Source organism: Thunnus maccoyii, chromosome 23 (assembly GCF_910596095.1).
Source record: "Thunnus maccoyii chromosome 23, fThuMac1.1, whole genome shotgun sequence".
Lineage (NCBI taxonomy): Eukaryota > Metazoa > Chordata > Actinopteri > Scombriformes > Scombridae > Thunnus > Thunnus maccoyii.
The window spans coordinates 8386119-8409402 of NC_056555.1; the positions used below are offsets into that span (position 1 = coordinate 8386119).

Below are 23284 nucleotides of genomic sequence, written 5' to 3' on the forward strand. Positions count from 1 at the left end.
TTGTGAAATGTCATGAATTGTGAAATGTTGTTGTGTTTTGAGCCTCAGGGCCACCGTATATTTGCATATTCATAGATTCTGTATTTTTAAATGGGATTTCAATGGGATAAAGAGTAGATGTCATTTTAAATAAATTAACAAGGTCATTTTACATTTGTGTGTGTGTGTGTGTGTGTGAAAAACATTTCAGACAAATTATTAGTCAAATCAGAGTATTTTTATGTCTTAAAACATGCCTGGAGGGGTTCTTTTAAGGTTTCAGCTGACAGAGGACAGCAGAGATTTCCTGCACTAAGTAGCAGAATTAAAAAGCCATCTAACCTTGTTTACATCTCAATAACATTTCCAGGCAATTTGAAGTGAAGAATGTATACAAATGATGCAAAATGTGTTAATGTATTGCCTTAGAATGAGATATGGCAATAAATTACTTTGTTGGTTACTCAATATTTCAATATGGTTAATTTGTTCAGTTAATCATGCACAAAGAAATATGACCTAAACACACAGGCTGTGTCCAAAATCACTCCCTATTTGCTATATGGTGCCCTACATTTACCCTCTACCCTCTTATTTGAGTGTCTGAATGCAGAGTGTGTAAATATATCCACTATATAGTGCTCTCAAAAACTCCACAGTGAAATGAAAAAAGTAGTGTCGATGGCATGTGCACCACTTTCTGCTAAAAATCCCACAATGCAATGCTTCACATTTTAAAGAGGTGAAAACTACCATCATGTGACTCTACAGCTGATGGTGTCCTTTCAAGTGCCTATGACATCATTAGAATGTCCCCAGGTTCTATGACATCACGTCTCAATGGACAATGACAATGGAACGCCTTAATTTATAGGATTCACATTCTGTCAGATTAACTCTAAACTTGAAGAGGGAAACTACTTGTAAGTAACCAACTCTGTCAATCTTCAGATACAGTTTTTATTTTGGAGTCATGTGTATAAATGTGGGCAGCACTGATGGTTTTACATGACAAAACAAACTAATAACGTAAACATTTTCAAATCATACTCCAGAAAAATTAATAACACCAATTCAGATCAATTGCAAAATAGATTTTTCAGAAATTCATGTCTCTAATAAGGTTAAAATAACATTTTTAATTATTTATTTGTTTTGTTTTGTTTTGTGAAATGTTGCTGTGTTTTGTGAAATGATGTGTTTGTAAAATGTCATGTTTTGTGAAATGATGTGTTTTGTCAAATATGTTTCATGAAATGTTATGTTTTGTGAAATGTTGTTTTGTGAAATATTCGTTTTTTGTGAAATAATGTGTTTTGTGAGATGTCATGTTTTGTGAAATATGTTTTGTGAAATGATGTGCTTAGTGAAATGTCGTATTTTGTGAAATGTGTTTTGTGAAATGATGTGCTTTGTGAAATGTTGCTATTTTGTGAAATGTGTTTTGTTAAATTTTACTGTTTTTTGTGAAATGATGTTTTGTGAAATGTCATGTTTTGTTAAATGTTGTGTTTTGTCAAATATGTTTCATGAAATGTTATGTTTTGTGAAATGATGTTTTGTGAAATGTGCTTTGTTAAATTTTACTGTGTTTTGTGAAATGATGTTTTGTGAAATGTCATGTTTTGTTAAATGTTGTGTTTTGTCAAATATGTTTCATGAAATGTTATGTTTTGTGAAATGATGTTTTGTGAAATGTGTTTTGTTAAATTTTACTGTGTTTTGTGAAATGATGTTTTGTGAAATGTCATGTTTTGTTAAATGTTGTGTTTTGTCAAATATGTTTCATGATTGTTATGTTTTGTGAAATGTTGTTTTGTGAAATATTCGTTTTTTGTGAAATAATGTGTTTTGTGAGATGTCGTGTTTTGTGAAATATGTTTTGTGAAATGATGTGCTTAGTGAAATGTCGTATTTTGTGAAATGTGTTTTGTGAAATATTGCTGTTTTGTGAAATGATGTGTTTTGTGAAATGTTTTGTGAAATGTGTTTCGTAAAGTGTTGCTGTGTTTTGCGAAATGTGTTTTGTGAAATATGTTTTGTGAAATGTCGTGTTTTGTGAAATGTTGTTTTGTTAAATGTTGTGTTTTCTCAAATATGTTTCATGAAATGTTGTGTTTTGTGAACTGTCATTGTGTTTTGTGAAATGTTGTTCTGTGAAATGTTGTGTTTTGTGAAATGTTGTTTTGTTAAATGTTGTGTTTTGTCAAATATGTTTCCTGAAATGTTGTGTTTTGTGAAATTATGTGTTTTGTGAAATGTTGTGTTTTGTGAAATGTTGGGAAATGTCGTGTTTTGTTAAATGTGTTTTGTGAAATAGGCTATGTTTCCTGAAATGTTGTGTTTTGTGAAATGTTGTGATTTGTGAAATGTTGGGAAATGTCGTGTTTTGTTAAATGTGTTTTGTGAAATAGGCTATGTTTCCTGAAATGTTGTGTTTTGTGAAATGTTGTGATTTGTAAAATGTCATGTTTTGTGAAATGTTGCTGTGTTTTGTGAAATGTTGTGTTTTGTGAAATGTTGTGTTTTGTGAAATGTTGCTGTGATTTGTGAAATGTGTTTTGTGAATTGTTGTTTTTTGTGAACTGTCATTATGTTTTGTGAAATGATGTGTTTCGTGAAATGTTGTCTGTTGTGAAATCTTTTTTTGTGAAATGCTGTTTTGTTAAATGTTGTGTTTTGTCAAATATGTTTCATGAAAAGTTGTGTTTTGTGAAATGATGTGTTTTGTGAAATGTGCTTTATGAAATGTGTTTTGTGAAGTGTTGTGTTTTGTTAAATGTGTTTTGTGAAGTGATGCTGTGTTTTGTGAAATGTTGTTTTGTGAAATGTATTTTGTGAAATGTTGTGTTTTGTCAAATGTGTTTTTTTGTGAAATGATGTGCTTTGTGAAATGTGTTTTGTTAAATGTTGTGTTTTGTGAAATATGTTTTATGAAATGTTGTGTTTTGTGAAATGATGTGTTTTGTGAAATGATGTTTTGTGAAATATGTTTCGTGAAATGTTGTATTTTGTTAAATGTGTTTTGTGAAGTGATGCTGTGTTTTGTGAAATGTTGTTTTGTGAAATGTTATGTTTTGTGAAATGCTTTGTGAAATTTTCGTTTTTTGTGAAATAATGTGTTTTCTGAGATGTCGTGTTTTGTGAAATATGTTTTGTGAAATGATGTGCTTAGTGAAATGTTGTATTTTGTGAAATGTGTTTTGTTAAATTTTACTGTGTTTTGTGAAATGATGTGTTTTGTGAAATGTTTTGTGAAATGTGTTTCATAAAGTGTTGCTGTGTTTTGTGAAATGTTGTGTTTTGTGAAATGTTGGGAAATGTCGTGTTTTGTTAAATGTGTTTTGTGAAATATGTTTCCTGAAATGTTGTGTTTTGTGAAATGTTGGGAAATGTCGTGTTTTGTTAAATGTGTTTTGTGAAATATGTTTCCTGAAATGTTGTGTTTTGTGAAATGTTGTGTTTTGTAAAGTGTTGTGTTTTGTGAAATGTTGCTGTGTTTTGTGAAATGTTGCTGTGTTTTGTGAAATGTCATTGTGTTTTGTGAAATAATGTTTTGTGAAATATTCGTTTTTTGTGAAATAATGTGTTTTGTGAAATATGTTTTATGAAATGTTGTGTTTAGTGAAATGTGTTTTGTGAAATATGTTTCCTGAAATGTTGTGTTTTGTGAAATGTTGTGTTTTGTAAAGTGTTGTGTTTTGTGAAATGTTGCTGTTTTGTGAAATGTGTTATGTTAAATTTTACTGTGTTTTGTGAAATGATGTTTTGTGAAATGTCATGTTTTGTTAAATGTTGTGTTTTGTTAAATATGTTACATGAAATGTTATGTTTTGTGAAATGATGTGTTTTGTGAAATGTTGCTGTGTTTTGTGAAATGTCATTGTGTTTTGTGAAATGTGTTTTGTGAAATGATGTGCTTTGTGAAATGTTGCTGTTTTGTGAAATGTTGTATTTTTTGAAATTATGTGTTTTGTGAAATATGTTTTATGAAATGTTACTGTTTTGTGAAATGTGTTTTGTTAAATTTTACTCTGTTTTGTGAAATGATGTGTTTTGTGAAATGTTTTGTGAAATGTGTTTTGTGAAGTGTTGCTGTGTTTTGTGAAATGTGTTTTGTGAAATATGTTTTGTGAAATGTCATGTTTTGTGAACTGTCATCGTGTGTTGTGAAATGTTTTGTGAAATGTTGTGTTTTGTGAAATGTTGTGTTTTGTGAAATGTTTTGTTAAATTTTGTGTTTTGTCAAATATGTTTCATGAAATGTGTTTTCTGAAATGATGTGTTTTGTGAAATATGTTTTGTGAATTGTTTTTTGTGAACCGTCATTATGTTTTGTGAAATGATGTGTTTCGTGAAATGTTGTCCATTGTGAAATCTTTTTTTGTGAAATGCTGTTTTGTTAAATGTGGTTTGTGAAATATGTTTTATGAAATGATGTGTTCTGCGAAATGTGTTTCGTGAAATGTTGTGTTTTGAAATGTGTTTTATGAAGTGATGCTGTGTTTTGTGAAATGTTTTGTGAAATGTTGTGAAATGTCATGTTTTGTGAAATGTTGTGAAATGTCATGTTTTGTTGAATGTGTTTTGTCAAATATGTTTCATGAAATGTTATGTTTTGTGAAATGTTGTTTTGTGAAATATTCGTTTTTTGTGAAATAATGTGTTTTGTGAGACGTCGTGTTTTGTGAAATGTGTTTCGTAAAGTGTTGCTGTGTATTGTGAAATGTCGTGTTTTGTGAACTGTCATTGTGTTTTGTGAAATGTTGTTCTGTGAAATGTTGTGTTTTGTGAAATGTTGTTTTGTTAAATGTTGTGTTTTGTCAAATATGTTTCCTGAAATGTTGTGTTTTGTGAAATTATGTGTTTTGTGAAATGTTGTGTTTTGTGAAATGTTGGGAAATGTCGTGTTTTGTTAAATGTGTTTTGTGAAATAGGCTATGTTTCCTGAAATGTTGTGTTTTGTGAAATGTTGTGATTTGTAAAATGTCATGTTTTGTGAAATGTTGCTGTGTTTTGTGAAATGTTGTGTTTTGTGAAATGTTGTGTTTTGTGAAATGTTGCTGTGATTTGTGAAATGTGTTTTGTGAATTGTTGTTTTTTGTGAACTGTCATTATGTTTTGTGAAATGATGTGTTTCGTGAAATGTTGTCTGTTGTGAAATCTTTTTTTGTGAAATGCTGTTTTGTTAAATGTTGTGTTTTGTCAAATATGTTTCATGAAAAGTTGTGTTTTGTGAAATGATGTGTTTTGTGAAATGTGCTTTATGAAATGTGTTTTGTGAAGTGTTGTGTTTTGTTAAATGTGTTTTGTGAAGTGATGCTGTGTTTTGTGAAATGTTGTTTTGTGAAATGTATTTTGTGAAATGTTGTGTTTTGTCAAATGTGTTTTTTTGTGAAATGATGTGCTTTGTGAAATGTGTTTTGTTAAATGTTGTGTTTTGTGAAATATGTTTTATGAAATGTTGTGTTTTGTGAAATGATGTGTTTTGTGAAATGATGTTTTGTGAAATATGTTTCGTGAAATGTTGTATTTTGTTAAATGTGTTTTGTGAAGTGATGCTGTGTTTTATGAAATGTTGTTTTGTGAAATGTTATGTTTTGTGAAATGCTTTGTGAAATTTTCGTTTTTTGTGAAATAATGTGTTTTCTGAGATGTCGTGTTTTGTGAAATATGTTTTGTGAAATGATGTGCTTAGTGAAATGTTGTATTTTGTGAAATGTGTTTTGTTAAATTTTACTGTGTTTTGTGAAATGATGTGTTTTGTGAAATGTTTTGTGAAATGTGTTTCATAAAGTGTTGCTGTGTTTTGTGAAATGTTGTGTTTTGTGAAATGTTGGGAAATGTCGTGTTTTGTTAAATGTGTTTTGTGAAATATGTTTCCTGAAATGTTGTGTTTTGTGAAATGTTGGGAAATGTCGTGTTTTGTTAAATGTGTTTTGTGAAATATGTTTCCTGAAATGTTGTGTTTTGTGAAATGTTGTGTTTTGTAAAGTGTTGTGTTTTGTGAAATGTTGCTGTGTTTTGTGAAATGTTGCTGTGTTTTGTGAAATGTCATTGTGTTTTGTGAAATAATGTTTTGTGAAATATTCGTTTTTTGTGAAATAATGTGTTTTGTGAAATATGTTTTATGAAATGTTGTGTTTAGTGAAATGTGTTTTGTGAAATATGTTTCCTGAAATGTTGTGTTTTGTGAAATGTTGTGTTTTGTAAAGTGTTGTGTTTTGTGAAATGTTGCTGTTTTGTGAAATGTGTTATGTTAAATTTTACTGTGTTTTGTGAAATGATGTTTTGTGAAATGTCATGTTTTGTTAAATGTTGTGTTTTGTTAAATATGTTACATGAAATGTTATGTTTTGTGAAATGATGTGTTTTGTGAAATGTTGCTGTGTTTTGTGAAATGTCATTGTGTTTTGTGAAATGTGTTTTGTGAAATGATGTGCTTTGTGAAATGTTGCTGTTTTGTGAAATGTTGTATTTTTTGAAATTATGTGTTTTGTGAAATATGTTTTATGAAATGTTACTGTTTTGTGAAATGTGTTTTGTTAAATTTTACTCTGTTTTGTGAAATGATGTGTTTTGTGAAATGTTTTGTGAAATGTGTTTTGTGAAGTGTTGCTGTGTTTTGTGAAATGTGTTTTGTGAAATATGTTTTGTGAAATGTCATGTTTTGTGAACTGTCATCGTGTGTTGTGAAATGTTTTGTGAAATGTTGTGTTTTGTGAAATGTTGTGTTTTGTGAAATGTTTTGTTAAATTTTGTGTTTTGTCAAATATGTTTCATGAAATGTGTTTTCTGAAATGATGTGTTTTGTGAAATATGTTTTGTGAATTGTTTTTTGTGAACCGTCATTATGTTTTGTGAAATGATGTGTTTCGTGAAATGTTGTCCATTGTGAAATCTTTTTTTGTGAAATGCTGTTTTGTTAAATGTGGTTTGTGAAATATGTTTTATGAAATGATGTGTTCTGCGAAATGTGTTTCGTGAAATGTTGTGTTTTGAAATGTGTTTTGTGAAGTGATGCTGTGTTTTGTGAAATGTTTTGTGAAATGTTGTGAAATGTCATGTTTTGTGAAATGTTGTGAAATGTCATGTTTTGTTGAATGTGTTTTGTCAAATATGTTTCATGAAATGTTATGTTTTGTGAAATGTTGTTTTGTGAAATATTCGTTTTTTGTGAAATAATGTGTTTTGTGAGACGTCGTGTTTTGTGAAATGTGTTTCGTAAAGTGTTGCTGTGTATTGTGAAATGTCGTGTTTTGTGAACTGTCATTGTGTTTTGTGAAATGTTGTTCTGTGAAATGTTGTGTTTTGTGAAATGTTGTTTTGTTAAATGTTGTGTTTTGTCAAATATGTTTCCTGAAATGTTGTGTTTTGTGAAATTATGTGTTTTGTGAAATGTTGTGTTTTGTGAAATGTTGGGAAATGTCGTGTTTTGTTAAATGTGTTTTGTGAAATAGGCTATGTTTCCTGAAATGTTGTGTTTTGTGAAATGTTGTGATTTGTAAAATGTCATGTTTTGTGAAATATTGCTGTGTTTTGTGAAATGTTGTGTTTTGTGAAATGTTGTGTTTTGTGAAATGTTACTGTGATTTGTGAAATGTGTTTTGTGAATTGTTGTTTTTTGTGAACTGTCATTATGTTTTGTGAAATGATGTGTTTCGTGAAATGTTGTCTGTTGTGAAATCTTTTTTTGTGAAATGCTGTTTTGTTAAATGTTGTGTTTTGTCAAATATGTTTCATGAAAAGTTGTGTTTTGTGAAATGATGTGTTTTGTGAAATGTGCTTTATGAAATGTGTTTTGTGAAGTGTTGTGTTTTGTTAAATGTGTTTTGTGAAGTGATGCTGTGTTTTGTGAAATGTTGTTTTGTGAAATGTATTTTGTGAAATGTTGTGTTTTGTGAAATGTGTTTTTTTGTGAAATGATGTGCTTTGTGAAATGTGTTTTGTGAAATGATGTGTTTTGTGAAATGATGTTTTGTGAAATATGTTTCATGAAATGTTGTATTTTGTTAAATGTGTTTTGTGAAGTGATGCTGTGTTTTGTGAAATGTTGTTTTGTGAAATGTTATGTTTTGTGAAATGCTTTGTGAAATTTTCGTTTTTTGTGAAATAATGTGTTTTCTGAGATGTCGTGTTTTGTGAAATATGTTTTGTGAAATGATGTGCTTAGTGAAATGTTGTATTTTGTGAAATGTGTTTTGTTAAATTTTACTGTGTTTTGTGAAATGATGTGTTTTGTGAAATGTTTTGTGAAATGTGTTTCATAAAGTGTTGCTGTGTTTTGTGAAATGTGTTTTGTGAAATATGTTTTGTTAGATGTCGTGTTTTGTGAACTGTCATTGTGTTTTGTGAAATGTTGTTCTGTGAAATGTTGTGTTTTGTGAAATGTTGTTTTGTTAAATGTTGTGTTTTGACAAATATGTTTCATGAACTGTTGTGTTTTGTGAAATGTGTTTTGTGAAATGTTGTGTTTTGTGAAATGTTGTTTTGTTAAATGTTGTGTTTTGTGAAATATGTTTCCTGAAATGTTGTGTTTTGTGAAATGTTGTGTTTTGTGAAATGTCGTGTTTTGTGAAATGTTGCTTTGTTTTGTGAAATGTTGTTTTGTGAAATATTCGCTTTTTGTGAAATAATGTGTTTTGTGAAATATGTTTTGTGAAATGTGTTTTGTGAAATGTTGTGTTTAGTGAAATGTGTTTTGTGAAATGATGTGCTTTGTTAAATGTTGCTGTTTTGTGAAATGTTGTGTTTGATGAAATGTAGCTGTTTTGTGAAATGTGTTTTGTTAAATTTTACTGTGTTTTGTGAAATGATGTTTTGTGAAATGTCATGTTTTGTGAAATGTTGTTTTGTGAAATATTCGTTTTTTGTGAAATAATGTGTTTTGTGAGATGTCGTGTTTTGTGAAATATGTTTTGTGAAATGATGTGCTTAGTGAAATGTCGTATTTTGTGAAATGTGTTTTGTGAAATGATGCGCTTTGTGAAATGTTGCTGTTTTGTGAAATGTGTTTTGTTAAATTTTACTGTGTTTTGTGAAATGATGTGTTTTGTGAAATGTTTTGTGAAATGTGTTTCATAAAGTGTTGCTGTGTTTTGTGAAATGTGTTTTGTGAAATGTTTTGTTAAATGTTGTGTTTTCTCAAATATGTTTCATGAAATGTTGTGTTTTGTGAAATGATGTGTTTTGTGAAATGTTGTGTTTTGTGAAATGTTGGGAAATGTCGTGTTTTGTTAAATGTGTTTTGTGAAATATGTTTCCTGAAATGTTGTGTTTTGTGAAATGTTGCTGTGTTTTGTTAAATGATGTGCTTTGTGAAATGTTGCTGTATTGTGAAATTTACTGTGTTTTGTGAAATGATGTTTTGTTAAATGTGTTTTGTTAAATTTTACTGTGTTTTGTGAAATGTCATTGTGTTTTGTGAAATGTGTTTTGTGAAATGATGTGCTTTGTGAAATGTTGCTGTTTTGTGAAATGTTGTGTTTTTTTAAATTATGTGTTTTGTGAAATATGTTTTATGAAATGTTACTGTTTTGTGAAATATGTTTCATGAAATGTTATGTTTTGTGAAATGATGTTTTGTGAAATGTGTTTTGTTAAATTTTACTGTGTTTTGTGAAATGTCATTGTGTTTTGTGAAATGTGTTTTGTGAAATGATGTGTTGTGCGAAATGTGTTTTGTGAAATGTTATTTTGTGAAATGTGTTTTGTGAAGTGTTGCTGTGTTTTGTGAAATGTGTTTTGTGAAATATGTTTTGTGAAATGTCGTGTTTTGTGAACTGTCATTGTGTTTTGTGAAATGTCGTGTTTTGTGAAATGTGTTTTGTGAAATGATGTGTTTTGTGAAATGTCGTTTTTTGTGAAATGTGTTTTGTGCAATTATGCTGTATTTTGTGAAAAGATCTGTTTTGTTAAATATGTTTTTTGAAATGATGATTGGGAAATATCTTTGTGTTTTGTGAAATGATGTGTTTTGTGTGACACAATTGATCATTACATCCTATTACAGAGACTGGAACATTTAATTGGCATTACAGGAACTGCATTAAGCAGGTTTAAGTCCTATTTATCAGATCGATTTCAGTTTGTACACGTTAATGATGAATCCTCCATGCATGCAAAAGTTAGACACAGAGTTCCACAAGGTTCTCTACTTGGACCAATACTATTCACCTTGTGTATGCTTCCTTTGGGCAATATTATTCGGAAACACTCAATAAATTTTCATTGCCATGCAGATGATACCCAAATATATTTATCAATGAAGCCAGATGAAACCAATCACTTAACTAAACTCCAAGCATGCCTTAAGGACATATAGACCTGGACCAATTTTCTGCTACTAAACTCAGACAAAACTGAAGTTATTGTGCTTGGCCCTAAAAACCTTAGAAACACATGATCTAATGATATAACTACTCTAGATGGCATTACCCTGGCCTCCAGTACCACTGTAAGGAATCTTCATCATCAGTGGTAAGTTATCTTTGATCAGGATATGTCCTTTAACTCCCACATAAAACAAATCTCAAGGACTGCCTTTTTTCACTTAGGTAATATTGCAAAAATCAGGCACATCCTTTCTCAAAAAGATGCAGAAAAAATAGTCCATGCATTTGTTACTTCTAGGCTGGATTGTTGCAATTCCTTATTATCAGGCTGCCCTAACAAGTCTCTAAAGACTCTCCAGCTGGTCCAGATTGCTGCTACTCGTGTACTGACAAAAACTAGAAAAAGAGATCATATTTCTCCCATTTTAGCTTTGCTGTGTTGGCTTCCAGTAAAATCCAGACTTGAATTTAAAATCCTGCTCCTCACCTACAAAGCTCTTAATGGTCAGGTACCATCATATCTTAAAGAGCTCATAGTACCCTATTACCCCACTAGAACACTGTGCTCCCAGAATGCAGGCTTATTTGTGGTTTCTACAGTCTCTAAAAGTAGAATGGGAGGCAGAGCCTTCAACTATCAGGCTCCTGTCCTGTGGAACCATCTTCCAGATTTGGTCCAGGTGGCAGACAACCTCTCTACGTTTAAGAGTAGGCTAAAAACGTTCCTTTTTGATGAAAATTATATTTAGGGCTGACCAAGCTCGCCTTGGACCAGCCCCCAGTTATGCTGCTATAGGCCTAGACTGCCGGGGGACTTCCCATGATGCACTGAGCTCTTCTCCCCTCCTCTCCATCTGTATGTATTCATATACCATTACTGCATGTTACTAACTTGGCTTCTTCCCCTGGAGTTCTTTGTGCTCTCTCATCCGCAGGAAACCCCAGGGACCGGGCTGTGGGCCTTAGCGGTAGGGATGTCCTTCTCCAGCTGTTGCTGCTGTTTGTTGTTGCTAGACATGTATCTATTGTTGTTGTTGTTGTTGTTGTTGTTGTTGTTGTTGTTGTTGTTGTGCCCCCCTTTCTTTCTCTCTGAACCCAACCGGTCATAGCAGATGGCTGCCCACCTAGAGCCGGGTTCTGCTTGAGGTTTCTTCCCGTTAAAGGGGAGTTTTTCCTTACCACTGTCGCCACGTGCTTGCTCATGGGGGCACTGTTGGGTCTCTGTAAATTATAGGGTACGGTCTAGACCTGCTCTATGTGAAAAGTGCCCTGAGATGACTTTTGTTGTGATTTTGCGCTATATAAATAAAACTGAATTGAATTGAATTGAAATGTTGTGTTTTGTGAAATTGTGTTTTGTGTAATGTTGTGTTTTCTGAGATGATGTGTTTTTTAAAATGTTTTTTCTGAAATGATGTTTTGTGAAATGTCGTGTTTTGTGAAATTCCATGTTTTGTGAAATGTTGTGTTGTGAAATGTTGCTGTGTTTTGTGAAATGTCGTGTTTTGTGAAATGATGTGTTTTGTGAAATGATGTGTTTTGTGGAATGATGTGTTTTGTGGAATGATATGTTTTGTGGAATGATATGTTTTGTGAAATGATGTGTTTTGTGAAATGATGTGTTTTGTGGAATGATGTGTTGCATGAAATGATGTGTTTTGTGAAATATGTTTTGTGAAATGATGTCTTTTATTAAATGATGTGTTTTGTGAAATGTCGCATTTTGATGTTTTGTAAAATTTTGTAAAGCCATATAACCTTGTTTATATCTCAATAACATTTCCATGTAATTTGAAGTGAAGAATGCATACAGGTGATGCAGAACGTGTTAATGTATCACCTTAGAATGAGATATGGCAATAAATTACTAATTACTGTTGGTCACTCAGTATGTCAATATGCTTAATTTGTTCAGTTAATCATGCACAAAGAAATATGACACAGGCTGTGTCCAAAATCACTCCCTATTTGCTATATGGTTCACTACATTTACCCTTCACTCTCTTATTTGAGTGTCCAAATGCAGTGTGTGAATATTTCTATTATATAGCGCCCTCAAAAATTCCACAGTGGAACGAAAAAAGAAGTGTTGATGGCATGTGAACTTCTTTCTGCTAAAAATCCCACAATGCAATACTCCACATTTTAAAGATGTTAAAACTACCGTCATGCGACTCTACAGCTGATAGCATCCTTTCAAGTGTCTATGACATCATTAGAATGTTAATTCACAAATAACATAAACATTTTCAAATCATGCTCCAAAAAATGTATGAACATCAATTCAGATTAATTTTATAATAGGTTTTTCAGACATTCATGTCTCCAACAAGGTTAAAATAACAGATCAGGAGATTAGAAAACTTTACACAATATGACATTTTAATTAACTTTTGTGCATTACATGCCCAAGATAGATTTGATTAAGCTTTAGGCATTAGTGTAGTTTCCTTATATTACTGTGCCAAGTGACATGGTGTAGTGTGGTATAAGGCAATGTAACATAGAATGGTATAGTAATAAATTATATCAAATTTATTGGAGTGGAGTACCCTTTAATATAATGTAATATAATTCAACTGCGTAATTATTCCCAGTTGACTCAATCTATATTTCTTTTCACAGACACCTGAGAGCCACAGGAGATTAAGTGGCCTCAGCACTCATTCCAGGATCCTGGACATCCAAAGGGCTGAACAGGCTAAGAGGGCTGTGCTGACTGAATGTGCAGAGAGACTGTGCGCTTCAGAGAAAGCCCGCAACAATGCAGTTCTGAAGAGAATGGGAATCTTGAAACAGCACGACTCCCCCCCCTTACCTCAGCCCCCAGCTTCACCTAGAAGGAGCCCTGCATCTTCCCTGCGAGGACGGAGGATCAGGCTTTCAAGTTTGAAGATCAAGTTTTGGAGCTACCCTCAAATATGGAGAGGACCAGCAGCTGGTCAACCAGCACCAACCAGACGTTGGATGAAGTGGAACCCTTCTTTGAGAAGAAGTTGCATCTGGGCAGTGAGAGGCCTAAACTGCCTAAGATTAAAGCCAGGAGCCCAAGCCCAGTCACCTCCATCTGCTCTGTGGATACACACAGTCCCAGTGAGCTGAGGGCTATGTCACAAAGACCCATTTCCACCCCTTTCACCCCTACTCCTCCTCCTCCTCCCACAGCAGATCCATTAACTGGGAGAGTGCCTCTTCCCCCGATTATGTCTGCAAACCTCAGTGGAGCATGTAAGTTTGTACTGTTGAGTGATAATGACTTTCTTTATGGAAACCTGAATAGAAACAGGTGAAGATGTGATTACAGCAAACAGGTGGAAATTTCAGTCATAATAAATATTTTCTTTTTAATCTAAACAGGTAAAGAGGTAGCTGATGGATGGAAATTCCAGTCACCTAAAGCTAAAGTTGAGGAATTTGTGGAACAATTCCACCTTGTCCACCTCCCTTCACCTCGACCCCCAACAGCTCCTCATCGTGGAACAAACCTCTCCTCCATAAAGGCTGATGAAGGAGCACGTTAGGATAAGCTCAAGCCTCTGCCATGCTTGCAAAGAACCTGTCCCTCTGCTTCAACCAGTTCAACGGACAAAAAATGCTCCAGGGACTTGTTCTCCAGAGGGAGTTTACCAACCTGTGGAATAACATCCTCCAAGTAAAAGACAGGCAACCACTGAAGAAGATCTTTAAGAAAATGATGCAGTAGAGACGGCGGACATCGGGACATTAGGCTGGCACGGTGGTGCAGTGGTTAGCACTGTTACCTCACAGCGAGGAGGTTTTAGTAAGAACCTGTAGACTAGCTGGAGCCTTTCTGTGTGGAGTTTGCATGTTCTCCCCGTGCCGGGTGGGTTTTCTCTGGGTGCTCCAGTTTATTCCCACAGTCCCAAAAACATGCAGGTTATGTTAATTGGCCACTCTAAATTCCCCCGAAGGAGCGAATGTGTGTATGAATGGTTATCTGTCTATATGTGATAAACTAGCGACCTGTTCAGGGCATATCATGATCAAGTCGCCAGTCTATCACGGGGCTAAAAATTACCTGGGATAGGCTGTAGACTCTGCAAAGCATAAGTGGATAAGATGATGGATGGATAGAAACGTATAGTTACTTAATTACCAATTACCACTGAACAATTGACCTAAAACAAGTAAATAAAAAATGTAACAAAATGTTCTGTTTTTATATTTGTCATCATTCAATTATTTAGTAAAGTAATATTATCTCTTTCAGTGCATTTAATTGTCTTGACTGGGGTTCAACATATTGCAAATCACAAATTTAATTTCAACAGCGATCAATTTTTGGGGGGGTTGCAAGGTGGTTGCTTTCTATGCTGGTTTCTGTGTTGCTGTAATATCAAACTCAATCCTTATATGACAATTTTTACAGTATCTTTCACTTATAATCATTTCAAAGAAGTGATTATTACCTTTCAGAGAGACTTTCTTATCAGTGACAGAAACTAGTTAGCTTTGAACGTGGAGTATTATTGCTGTTTATCTCAGTGATAAACTGTATCCACAGTCCTATGACAGTCATGACATGATTATAACAAGGCAGCATACTGAAAGGCTGAAGTAGCTCTTTTATAATGAGAACATCTGATCACAAGGTGGTTAACAATCCTGGAGTCACGATGTTGACTGGATAAACAAATAATTGAGGAACTTTTGAAAAGTTTCCTTCCATCCCTGATCCTTTTCTCTCCAGTAGCCCACAGACCATACTGACATCATCAAAGAGAGCAGATTTTAAAGTCTATAAATAAAGTGTTTTTTGCATAACTGCTACAGCAGTTAACTGAGTGCAGCACTGCAATAAAAGGCACTTTGGTAAATGCTGAGATGCAACACAACATAATGATATAAATCTTTAGTCTATACTGACACCATGTAAATAACAGCTATGATAATGACAAGAGAAAAATGTACCCTTAAGGAAAAACATAATAAACAGAAACAAAACCAACAGAAGTCCTACAGGCTCCGCTCCATCCTAAAAGAGGAAGCAGGAAGTCCATATTGGTTTGGTTACCATGACATGGTATGTTAACCAGGTTAACCATGTTAACCAGGTCAGGACACTTCAAGGTTGGTCTCAGGTCAGTTTTATACTTTTCTCTCGATCCTTAGAGTTCTTGCCAACAAAACACAAACAAAACTGTTTTTAAGACCAATGTTTGGTGATACATCACTCAATAACATAATATAATTTAGTTTCCTGAAAAAGGTATAGTATATCCAATTACAATTTCAGCATGTGGAAGAATGTTAGCTAATTTGGATTCATTTTTAAAAACTGCAATAATGTTTGTGTGTGGTTCTGTTGATTAACTTATCTTATCTTCAATTCTCTCCACTGTAAAGCGGAGTAGCAGTAGTAGATCAGGAGCAGCAGATAGCACCTTGCCTTAGCCAACGCAACAGTTGGCTTGTTGTATCAGCCTGAGGGACTCTTTATACATCCATGGAAGGACTGTTAAGGACTGTTGTAAAACTAACCGGAGAATGGATCTGGACTGTGCGGTGCGACAGCGGCAGGACACCACCGGCAAGTGGCTGGAGAGAGAAGCAACCGGAGAAGCAACCAGGAGAGTTAGCTTGTTTGTCATTGTTGCTAATGATATCAGACTGGTTAACTAGCAGCCACAAAGTTCTGTTAGCTAACAAACAAGATGACCAACAAATGGACGTTATGACATGAATACTTTGTCTCCATGAAAGAAGAAGACATCAGATAACGTGAGTCAGATACAGCTTCTCTCTCTCTGTCTCTTAACAACAAGTGTTAACATGTCATCTTTGTAGACTATATTTTGTATGTCGTGCATGTAGATAAAGTGTGTAAGTCATGTATTTGATACATGCATTAATACTTTTTGATGTGAACCTACACTTTTAGATCTGTGAATGTTTATAGTGTTGAATCTTTCTTGTATTCAGCACTGATCTGTACCTGTATCAGATTATAAGCTTTGTGGTACTTTATATATTTATGTATACTAAGAAAATACATAGGAAACACGTGTAAATCATGTGATATGTTGTCTGTTTTTGATGAGAACATAAATCTGTTGTCACAATAGAACAATACTATAAATTTGAATTTCGCTTTGTTGGTAAAATGACACATTCTGAACCACTCCACGGCTAAAATGAGCACTTCTTTGTTTAGAAACAATATGTGTATGCTAAATGTCTTTAAAGAAGCAGCCTTTTCACCACTCAGGGGTTTTTGTTTTTGGAAGTAAATTGTTTTATTGGCATACAAAATTGTCCCACACCCCTCCGATTTCATCAGGTGGGCGACAATGATATAGTTTCATGCGGTTTGTTGTAAGATTCCATGTTGGTTTTCCTCCTGTCCTCCCCAATTTTTTGAGTCACCAGCCACCACTGACTCACACCTAGGTGTGAAATCCAGCAGAGTCAAACTCTTAGCTCTCATTGGATGAGACCCGCCGGAAAGGCACAGGGATTTCCTCCCCATGGCCATGACGTCACAGAGAGTATAAACGCTCAAATGGAAAATTATCCCATTAATCCCAGGTAAATTGTTTGCTGTGCCATAAAAAATTTGCTTTGTGGTTCTAAGCTATATGCCTCACAAGATCAACCAGGCCAAGACACAGTGGAACAGTCATCACAACAGTGATTGAAATATGAATAACTAAATACATTTAATACACAAACATTAAAAAATGTTGTATTGCCTCAGGTTCTGAAAAACAGCTATAGATGAGATCTTGGTCTGATGGTGCTAGAGGAAAGATCAGGGGTCACCCAAAGATTTAAGTTTCACTCTCTACATACTGTGAATGTTAAGAGAAAATTATATACAAATGCATCCATTAGCTTTATCTTATTATGGACCAAAATGCAATGGTCAGGTCACCAAATAGTTTGCTATGATCCATATCAAATTTTAGATAATGTAGCCAGTACTTGCCAAGCAATCTTGCTATGGTCCAAAGTGTTTGACAAACTGTCAGATTGACAGATTGACAGACATGGCCACCCTTAGGCCCTGCAAGTAGCGAGGCTAAATCAGCTGGAGTCACAATTTCCCTACATAAGATATTATGGGTTTTCACCCTGAAACCACATAGGCTCCTATGTGTACAGGAACCCTGTCCCATTATTGCCCTCCCTCTATAATGGGCCCAATCATGGACCATTATCAGGCTGTTCTCCATTTTGTGTGACACCACTGTCCACATATCGATCCCCTCCACACATGAATGCATTTACAACCATGTCATTTCCCCAGGCTGCAGCCATGCAGCATGTTCACAGAGATGACTTTTTTCCTGTGTTTTAAGCTTAATCAATAATGGAGAAGGTTGGCAATGATAAATGCAGTGTGTGAAGGAGAGAGTGCTCAACATGAGAGACGAGGTTTTCCACATGGACGTGGACTTTGATCATTGATTAATCGTTTTTCAAGCAAAAATGTCACACATTCCCTTGTTTCAGGTTTTCAGTTTTGCCACTTTTCTCTTTTGTCTTATGTGATAGTGAACGGAATATCTTTAAGTTGTAGGGTGTTGGTTCAACAAAACTTACCTTGCGAGGCAGACGGATTTGCGAGATCACACGAGAATCCGTCTTGTCAGGCTTCAAGTTATGTGCTTGTGTCATGAATCCAGCATCATGAATCCAGCTGCCTCGTAAGGTAAGACAGTGATAGACAGTGATGGACAGATGGCTCATCCAATCACATGCCAAGTATTTTTTGAATGTGCCTGCCCTTTTCCAAACAGTTTCCATGGACGACTTCTCAAATGGTTCTGTGTAACAAACCATCTGGCACGTCAGGTTAGGACAAAACAAGCTATTTGAAGGCATCATCTTTTGGAAATAATATTGTGATGGGTGTTTCCACCATTTTCTGTCTCAGCCCTAATTTCACTGCAGATGATGATATGGGTGTAGCTTACTTTAGTAAAAGTGAATAATTTGATATAGTAGCTTTATTTCCAAACTGAAATTACTGTGACTCAGAAAACCATCTCGCCTTTAATCCTAAGAATCATTTATTTGCATATTGTGTATGCATAGCAAAATGGATGTCATACTGTATATAAGGCAGAAAGAAAACACCCCAGCAATGAAACTATCATTTCCAGTAAAAAAAAAAAAGCACTGACATATGTCTATTTAGTTATTTTAAGATGATCAACTTGTATGTATAGAAAACGCTATCACAGGTTCAGAGACACTGTTGCCCAGGATATGACCTCCAGTATGACTGTTAGAGTGTGTGATGTCCCCTGACTCTGTATAATGTGTGTTTGGGTTCACATATTCCTGTCTAACAGAAACATGAACCAGTAATACTAGAGTCAGTCCTGCAGGGGGCAGTCGTTTGCCTATTATGCCAGAGGTAGCCTGATGTAGGTAAAACATGATATGCAACCTATAAAACGTGATACATCATTAAAAAATCTACATGTATTACTTCATATAGGCTACAGGTATTTATATCTATAGCGTAAGTGTTCTATTATGTATGTTTTAATGTGCAGATTTGGCCTGAAGTCCAGAAATTAAACATTTTCATCAGTTTCACATATGATCAGCTGATAGTAGACAAGATGAAAATCACTATTGTCTTAAATTTCGATGGTAATTTGTGGTGGTTTTTCTATGTCTGTTTTGGGTATCCATTAAGAAACTTTTTATGATTTAATTGAATCGTAGCAGAATAAATTTTCCCCATATAAATGATCCACTCTCTCCACTCCAGCATCATGCTTTCAAAATATTTCTTTGCGTCATGCCGACGCTGGTAGTGACGAACTGCTCCACTACACTCCTCCTGTCTTACCTTTCCTCCCCACTCTCTCCCTCCACTCACTCTCTTAACTCTCCCATCAGGACCACGGGGATGTGATGCACTGACTGTACACACAAGGCTGGGGAGCAACTTTATTCAGCAGTCAGCGCTACTGTTTGGGAGAGGTTTTGGATAACCAGCGCGACTCTAACTCTAAACTGAGGGGGGGTTAATTAGTAAATTGGGTGAGTGTGTTTTTGTTTTCTTTTTTGTTTTCCTTTTTTCTTTTTCTTTTTTGAAGCATCAGGTACAACTCAGCAGCCCTGTCCTGTGTTGTATTACCCATATGTCGCGAAAGCAGGTCGACCATGACTACAACCTGCGTAGTATGAGCAACCTGATGGGCGAGCGGTGGAAGAAAGTGAACGATGGAGGAGAGCGGAGTCTCATCAAGGCTCCGTCCAGCGCCAGCATCAGCAGCCAGGGCGCCGCCGCCGGGGCTTCCACCGCTGGTGCCCCGGCAGCTTCCTCCTCCTCCACTGGGGACCTGGAGAGGGCTGCCCGCAAGCAGTTCCAGCAGGATGTCACGCCTGGCTTCGTTTACCTGCTGGCCGTCTTCTCCGCCCTGGGTGGCTTCTTGTTCGGCTACGACACCGGGGTGATCTCCGGGGCGATGCTCCTGCTGAAGAGGGAGCTGGACCTGAGCGCCCTGTGGCAGGAGGTGCTCATATCAAGTACTGTGGCCGCGGCCGCCCTGTCCGCCCTGCTGGGCGGCTTCCTCAACGGGCTGTTCGGGCGCAGAGTGTGCATACTGCTGGCCAGCTTCATCTTCACCGTCGGGGGGATCGTACTGAGCACCGCCCCCGGCAAAGAGGTGCTTCTGGCGGGGAGGCTCATCGTCGGAGTGGGGCTTGGTAAGACTTGTGTCCCTGCAGTCTGTGATAATAGATGCTTGTTTGAGCGTTTCTCACAATCTTTTGGAGCACATATTGCACAGTGTCAGTCCTACAGTTTAGAATTAAGAGTTCTACATCTTGTTTTTGTGAAAGCAAGTTAAAAAAGTTACTGAGTTAAGCACTGCCATGAGTTTTAAATGACATTTTTTAACACTAAATCACATTAGAACTATAAAGGATGAGTTGCTCTTAATTGGAAACCAGTGAAAATATCTCACCCAAGTGTCACCACTAATGATAATGTGATAGCCTGCTTTATTGATTTCCACTGCACTTGCTCTCCGTAAAAGAGTTCAGAGGTCAGAATCATCTTAAGTGCCCCTTAAAGCCCACTTTTTCCCCCACATTGAATGGGTTTGGTTTGTTGCTCACTCTCTCTCTCTCTCCTCTTATCCCTAAGCCTGATATTTGCAATTACTCACAGCTTCTAATTACACAGCATAGCCCTCTGCTTGCTCAATCTGCATGCCACTGGCTGTTAGACAAGTTGCTGTCTTTATCATTATCATCATTATGATTGGTATTAGATTGGGTTGGGTACCATTAAATGATAAAGGGAAAACACATTCTGAATGATAAACAGGAGACGGATGTGATCTCAGCACGCCCAAAGGAAGCCAAGATGAATCTACAAAGCAGACTGTCAATGAGGTCGCCCCGTTATACACTGATGTCAGAGTTACATTTATCTGATTGGCTGGCTGTCTGCCCCAATCCCTGCTTCCTTCCCTGCAAACACACCTTTGCACATTCCCCTTTTCTACCACTTCCTTCCCCGCATGAACATTTTTCATTCCCTTGCTTTCTTCTCCATTGAATCAGCCCCCTCTCTCTCTCTCTGCTTGTTCCTCCCTCCTCTCTGTGCATGCTTTTACATGCAACCCACTTTTTGATCAGAATTCAATGTACCCCAAATTATTTACAGTGGCTGCTGTTACTTGTGAGTCATAACCTCTGTGGAAAGGGCTGTTAAAACTGGCTTTCCACATTGATAGCACTTGTCTGCTGCCTCCTTTGAGAGTAGTAAGCGCTTTAGTCTGTGATACACGGAGGAATTACAGACCATTTTCTGTCCTTAGTCAACCACTGGGATCGGAGAGGAAGCTTAATTTTTTTATAAACATCTCTGACAGAGTGATAAGCTCTTTGTTTACTTCCTAAGCCCCTTACTACTCATGGTTGAATCAAGATTTGCCTTCTTTTAGTACCACTTCTAATACTTTTTTTGTGGTAAATGGCTTTGATTTGGATTTGGACTCTTGTTGTGTGATATATAAACTAACCATACTATACTTAGCATATATTTGTTTATCTGGCATCAGGGATGTGCATATGAAGAATGTTCATTGTCTTAATGTGTTTCTGGTACTGTAGTTAATTTTCCACCAGGTGGGAAGGTGGTGGGGCATCGCTGCTGGATGATTGGTTGCGAAAAGTAGGACATAATCATTTAAAGGGGAATTCTGGGAAAAGTTCTGTCTACACCTAGTTTGCATGTATCATAATAATTTAGCAGTGCTTGTTGTATGCAGTGTGAATTTTTCCTTTAGCTCTAAAAGGCATCCAAAGTAAGAAGTCCAGGATGTGAGAGTTTAAAATGTGACATGATTTTAAAGAACTTCCCTTTTTTCTTGTAGGGGTCAGGTGATTGACAGGAAGCACTTGTATAAAAACTGTCAACTCAGGTGCAATAAAATAGCAACTGAAACTTTGACCAAACTATATTACAGTTTCTTGTGATAAGTGATCTATCTTGGGTAATTTACAAGTCTGCAGGATGATTTTTCTTACTGGACAAAAATGAAGCAATTTAGTGATTGACAAAGGCAGAAGAGTGGAAAATTAGCCCTAATATCCTCAGATATGTTGTGTGCAGACATCATAAAACTCATATTAGCCTTTCTTTTTTTCTACAACAGTTTGTAAGAAAAGGCTAGTTGTGTAAAGATGACAGCTCCGCCGCCTCTCTTTTCTCTTATCTTTCCTGTTCTGTCTCAATTCTCTAAACTTGTTTCCTCTATTTAATCCATTTGAGTGATTAGAGAGGAATTTGACTAAAACAACCTTGGCTCCTAGTGGAGAAAATTGCTGTCACTCTCTCTGATGGAAATAAAGAGAATGTATGATACTGAGTAACCTGCCCGCCCCTTCAATCCCAGCCATCATGCCCTCTTGCACTTTCCATCCACTTGTTGTTGGGCAGATTCTAAATTTGCGCACAAAGGACATGAAGGAAAATCTTAGATATTCAGAAACATAAAAGTTGCAACAATTTTTTTTACACTTAGCACTTTTTAGAGGGAAATGTTTGATTAAAGGAGCTTTCAACCATTTTTATCTAATTGGTTTACTTGTCATGAGGAGTACAATTCAGCCTGTGAAATGAGTTGTATCATGACTTCAGTGGCTTTGTAGGAGCTTTGTCATGTAAATAAGTATCATAACTGTAGTGATCAGTTAGTTATCAATCTTGGGCTTGCATATTTTACACATTTTCAACAAAAAGCTTGTGTTACAAACTGGGGATTTGCAGTTTGAAAGACGTGGCTATGTAAAAGACAGGGAGAATCTAATGAAGAGACATCATTAAGATGCATTATGGGAAGTGTAGGATCTAGTGGTTTTGAAGCTTGGCCCATACTAGAGATCAAAAATCAGGATATATCTTGAGCTCTACTGCCCCAACTTTGACCATTCTTTTTAATCAGTCTCTTGTGAGTGCCCCAACTTTATAGTACAATACAAAATCACATGAGTGTCCCTATAACAGTGTGAGACCTGCTTTAATCTGGCAGATTATTGCCATTTACTTTTGCCTGCTTACTTAAAAGTACACAACAAAAACAAGACACATAGCCACTGTATTAGAGAGACAGAGCAAAATTCAATTCATCTACTCTAAGTAACAAATACATGAAATGTTGCTGCTTTTTCCTTTTAAAAAAATCACTGTGTGCTTTTGATTAAGGAAATAAATGATAGACTGATTATTTTTTACTGCATTTTTTTGAAATTTAATGCTGTCACTTTGAAGGGCACATAGTTAATGCACATCATAAACAACTAGTCTGTTACAGAGAGCAGTGACTATCAACAGGCTCTTTCAATTTGAAATGCCAGCCCATAAAATGTACTGTGATATTAAAAGAACAATCTAGTGTTGTCCTTTTTTGTTTGTTTAAAATCAGCAATAATGAAAGCTGAGGGACAAAAACAAATATTTTAATATAAAAAGA

The 23284-nt window shown here is 35.4% G+C and overlaps 1 protein-coding gene across 4 annotated transcripts in view; it reads left to right on the forward strand.

The window, feature by feature from the left end:
• The first annotated feature begins 16036 nt into the window (after positions 1-16036).
• LOC121890858 (proton myo-inositol cotransporter-like) overlaps positions 16037-23284 on the forward strand; it is a 72257-nt gene continuing 65009 nt past the window's right edge. For 2 of the 4 annotated variants that reach the window (XM_042403453.1, XM_042403455.1), the window contains exon 1: positions 19036-20006. In XM_042403453.1, coding sequence (XP_042259387.1) covers positions 19439-20006 — 568 coding nt within the window. In that variant the 5' untranslated portion in view covers positions 19036-19438. Of the gene's footprint in view, positions 16056-19035; positions 20007-23284 lie in introns of those variants that run through there. The other 2 variants (XM_042403454.1, XM_042403456.1) reach the window with 2 other exon arrangements.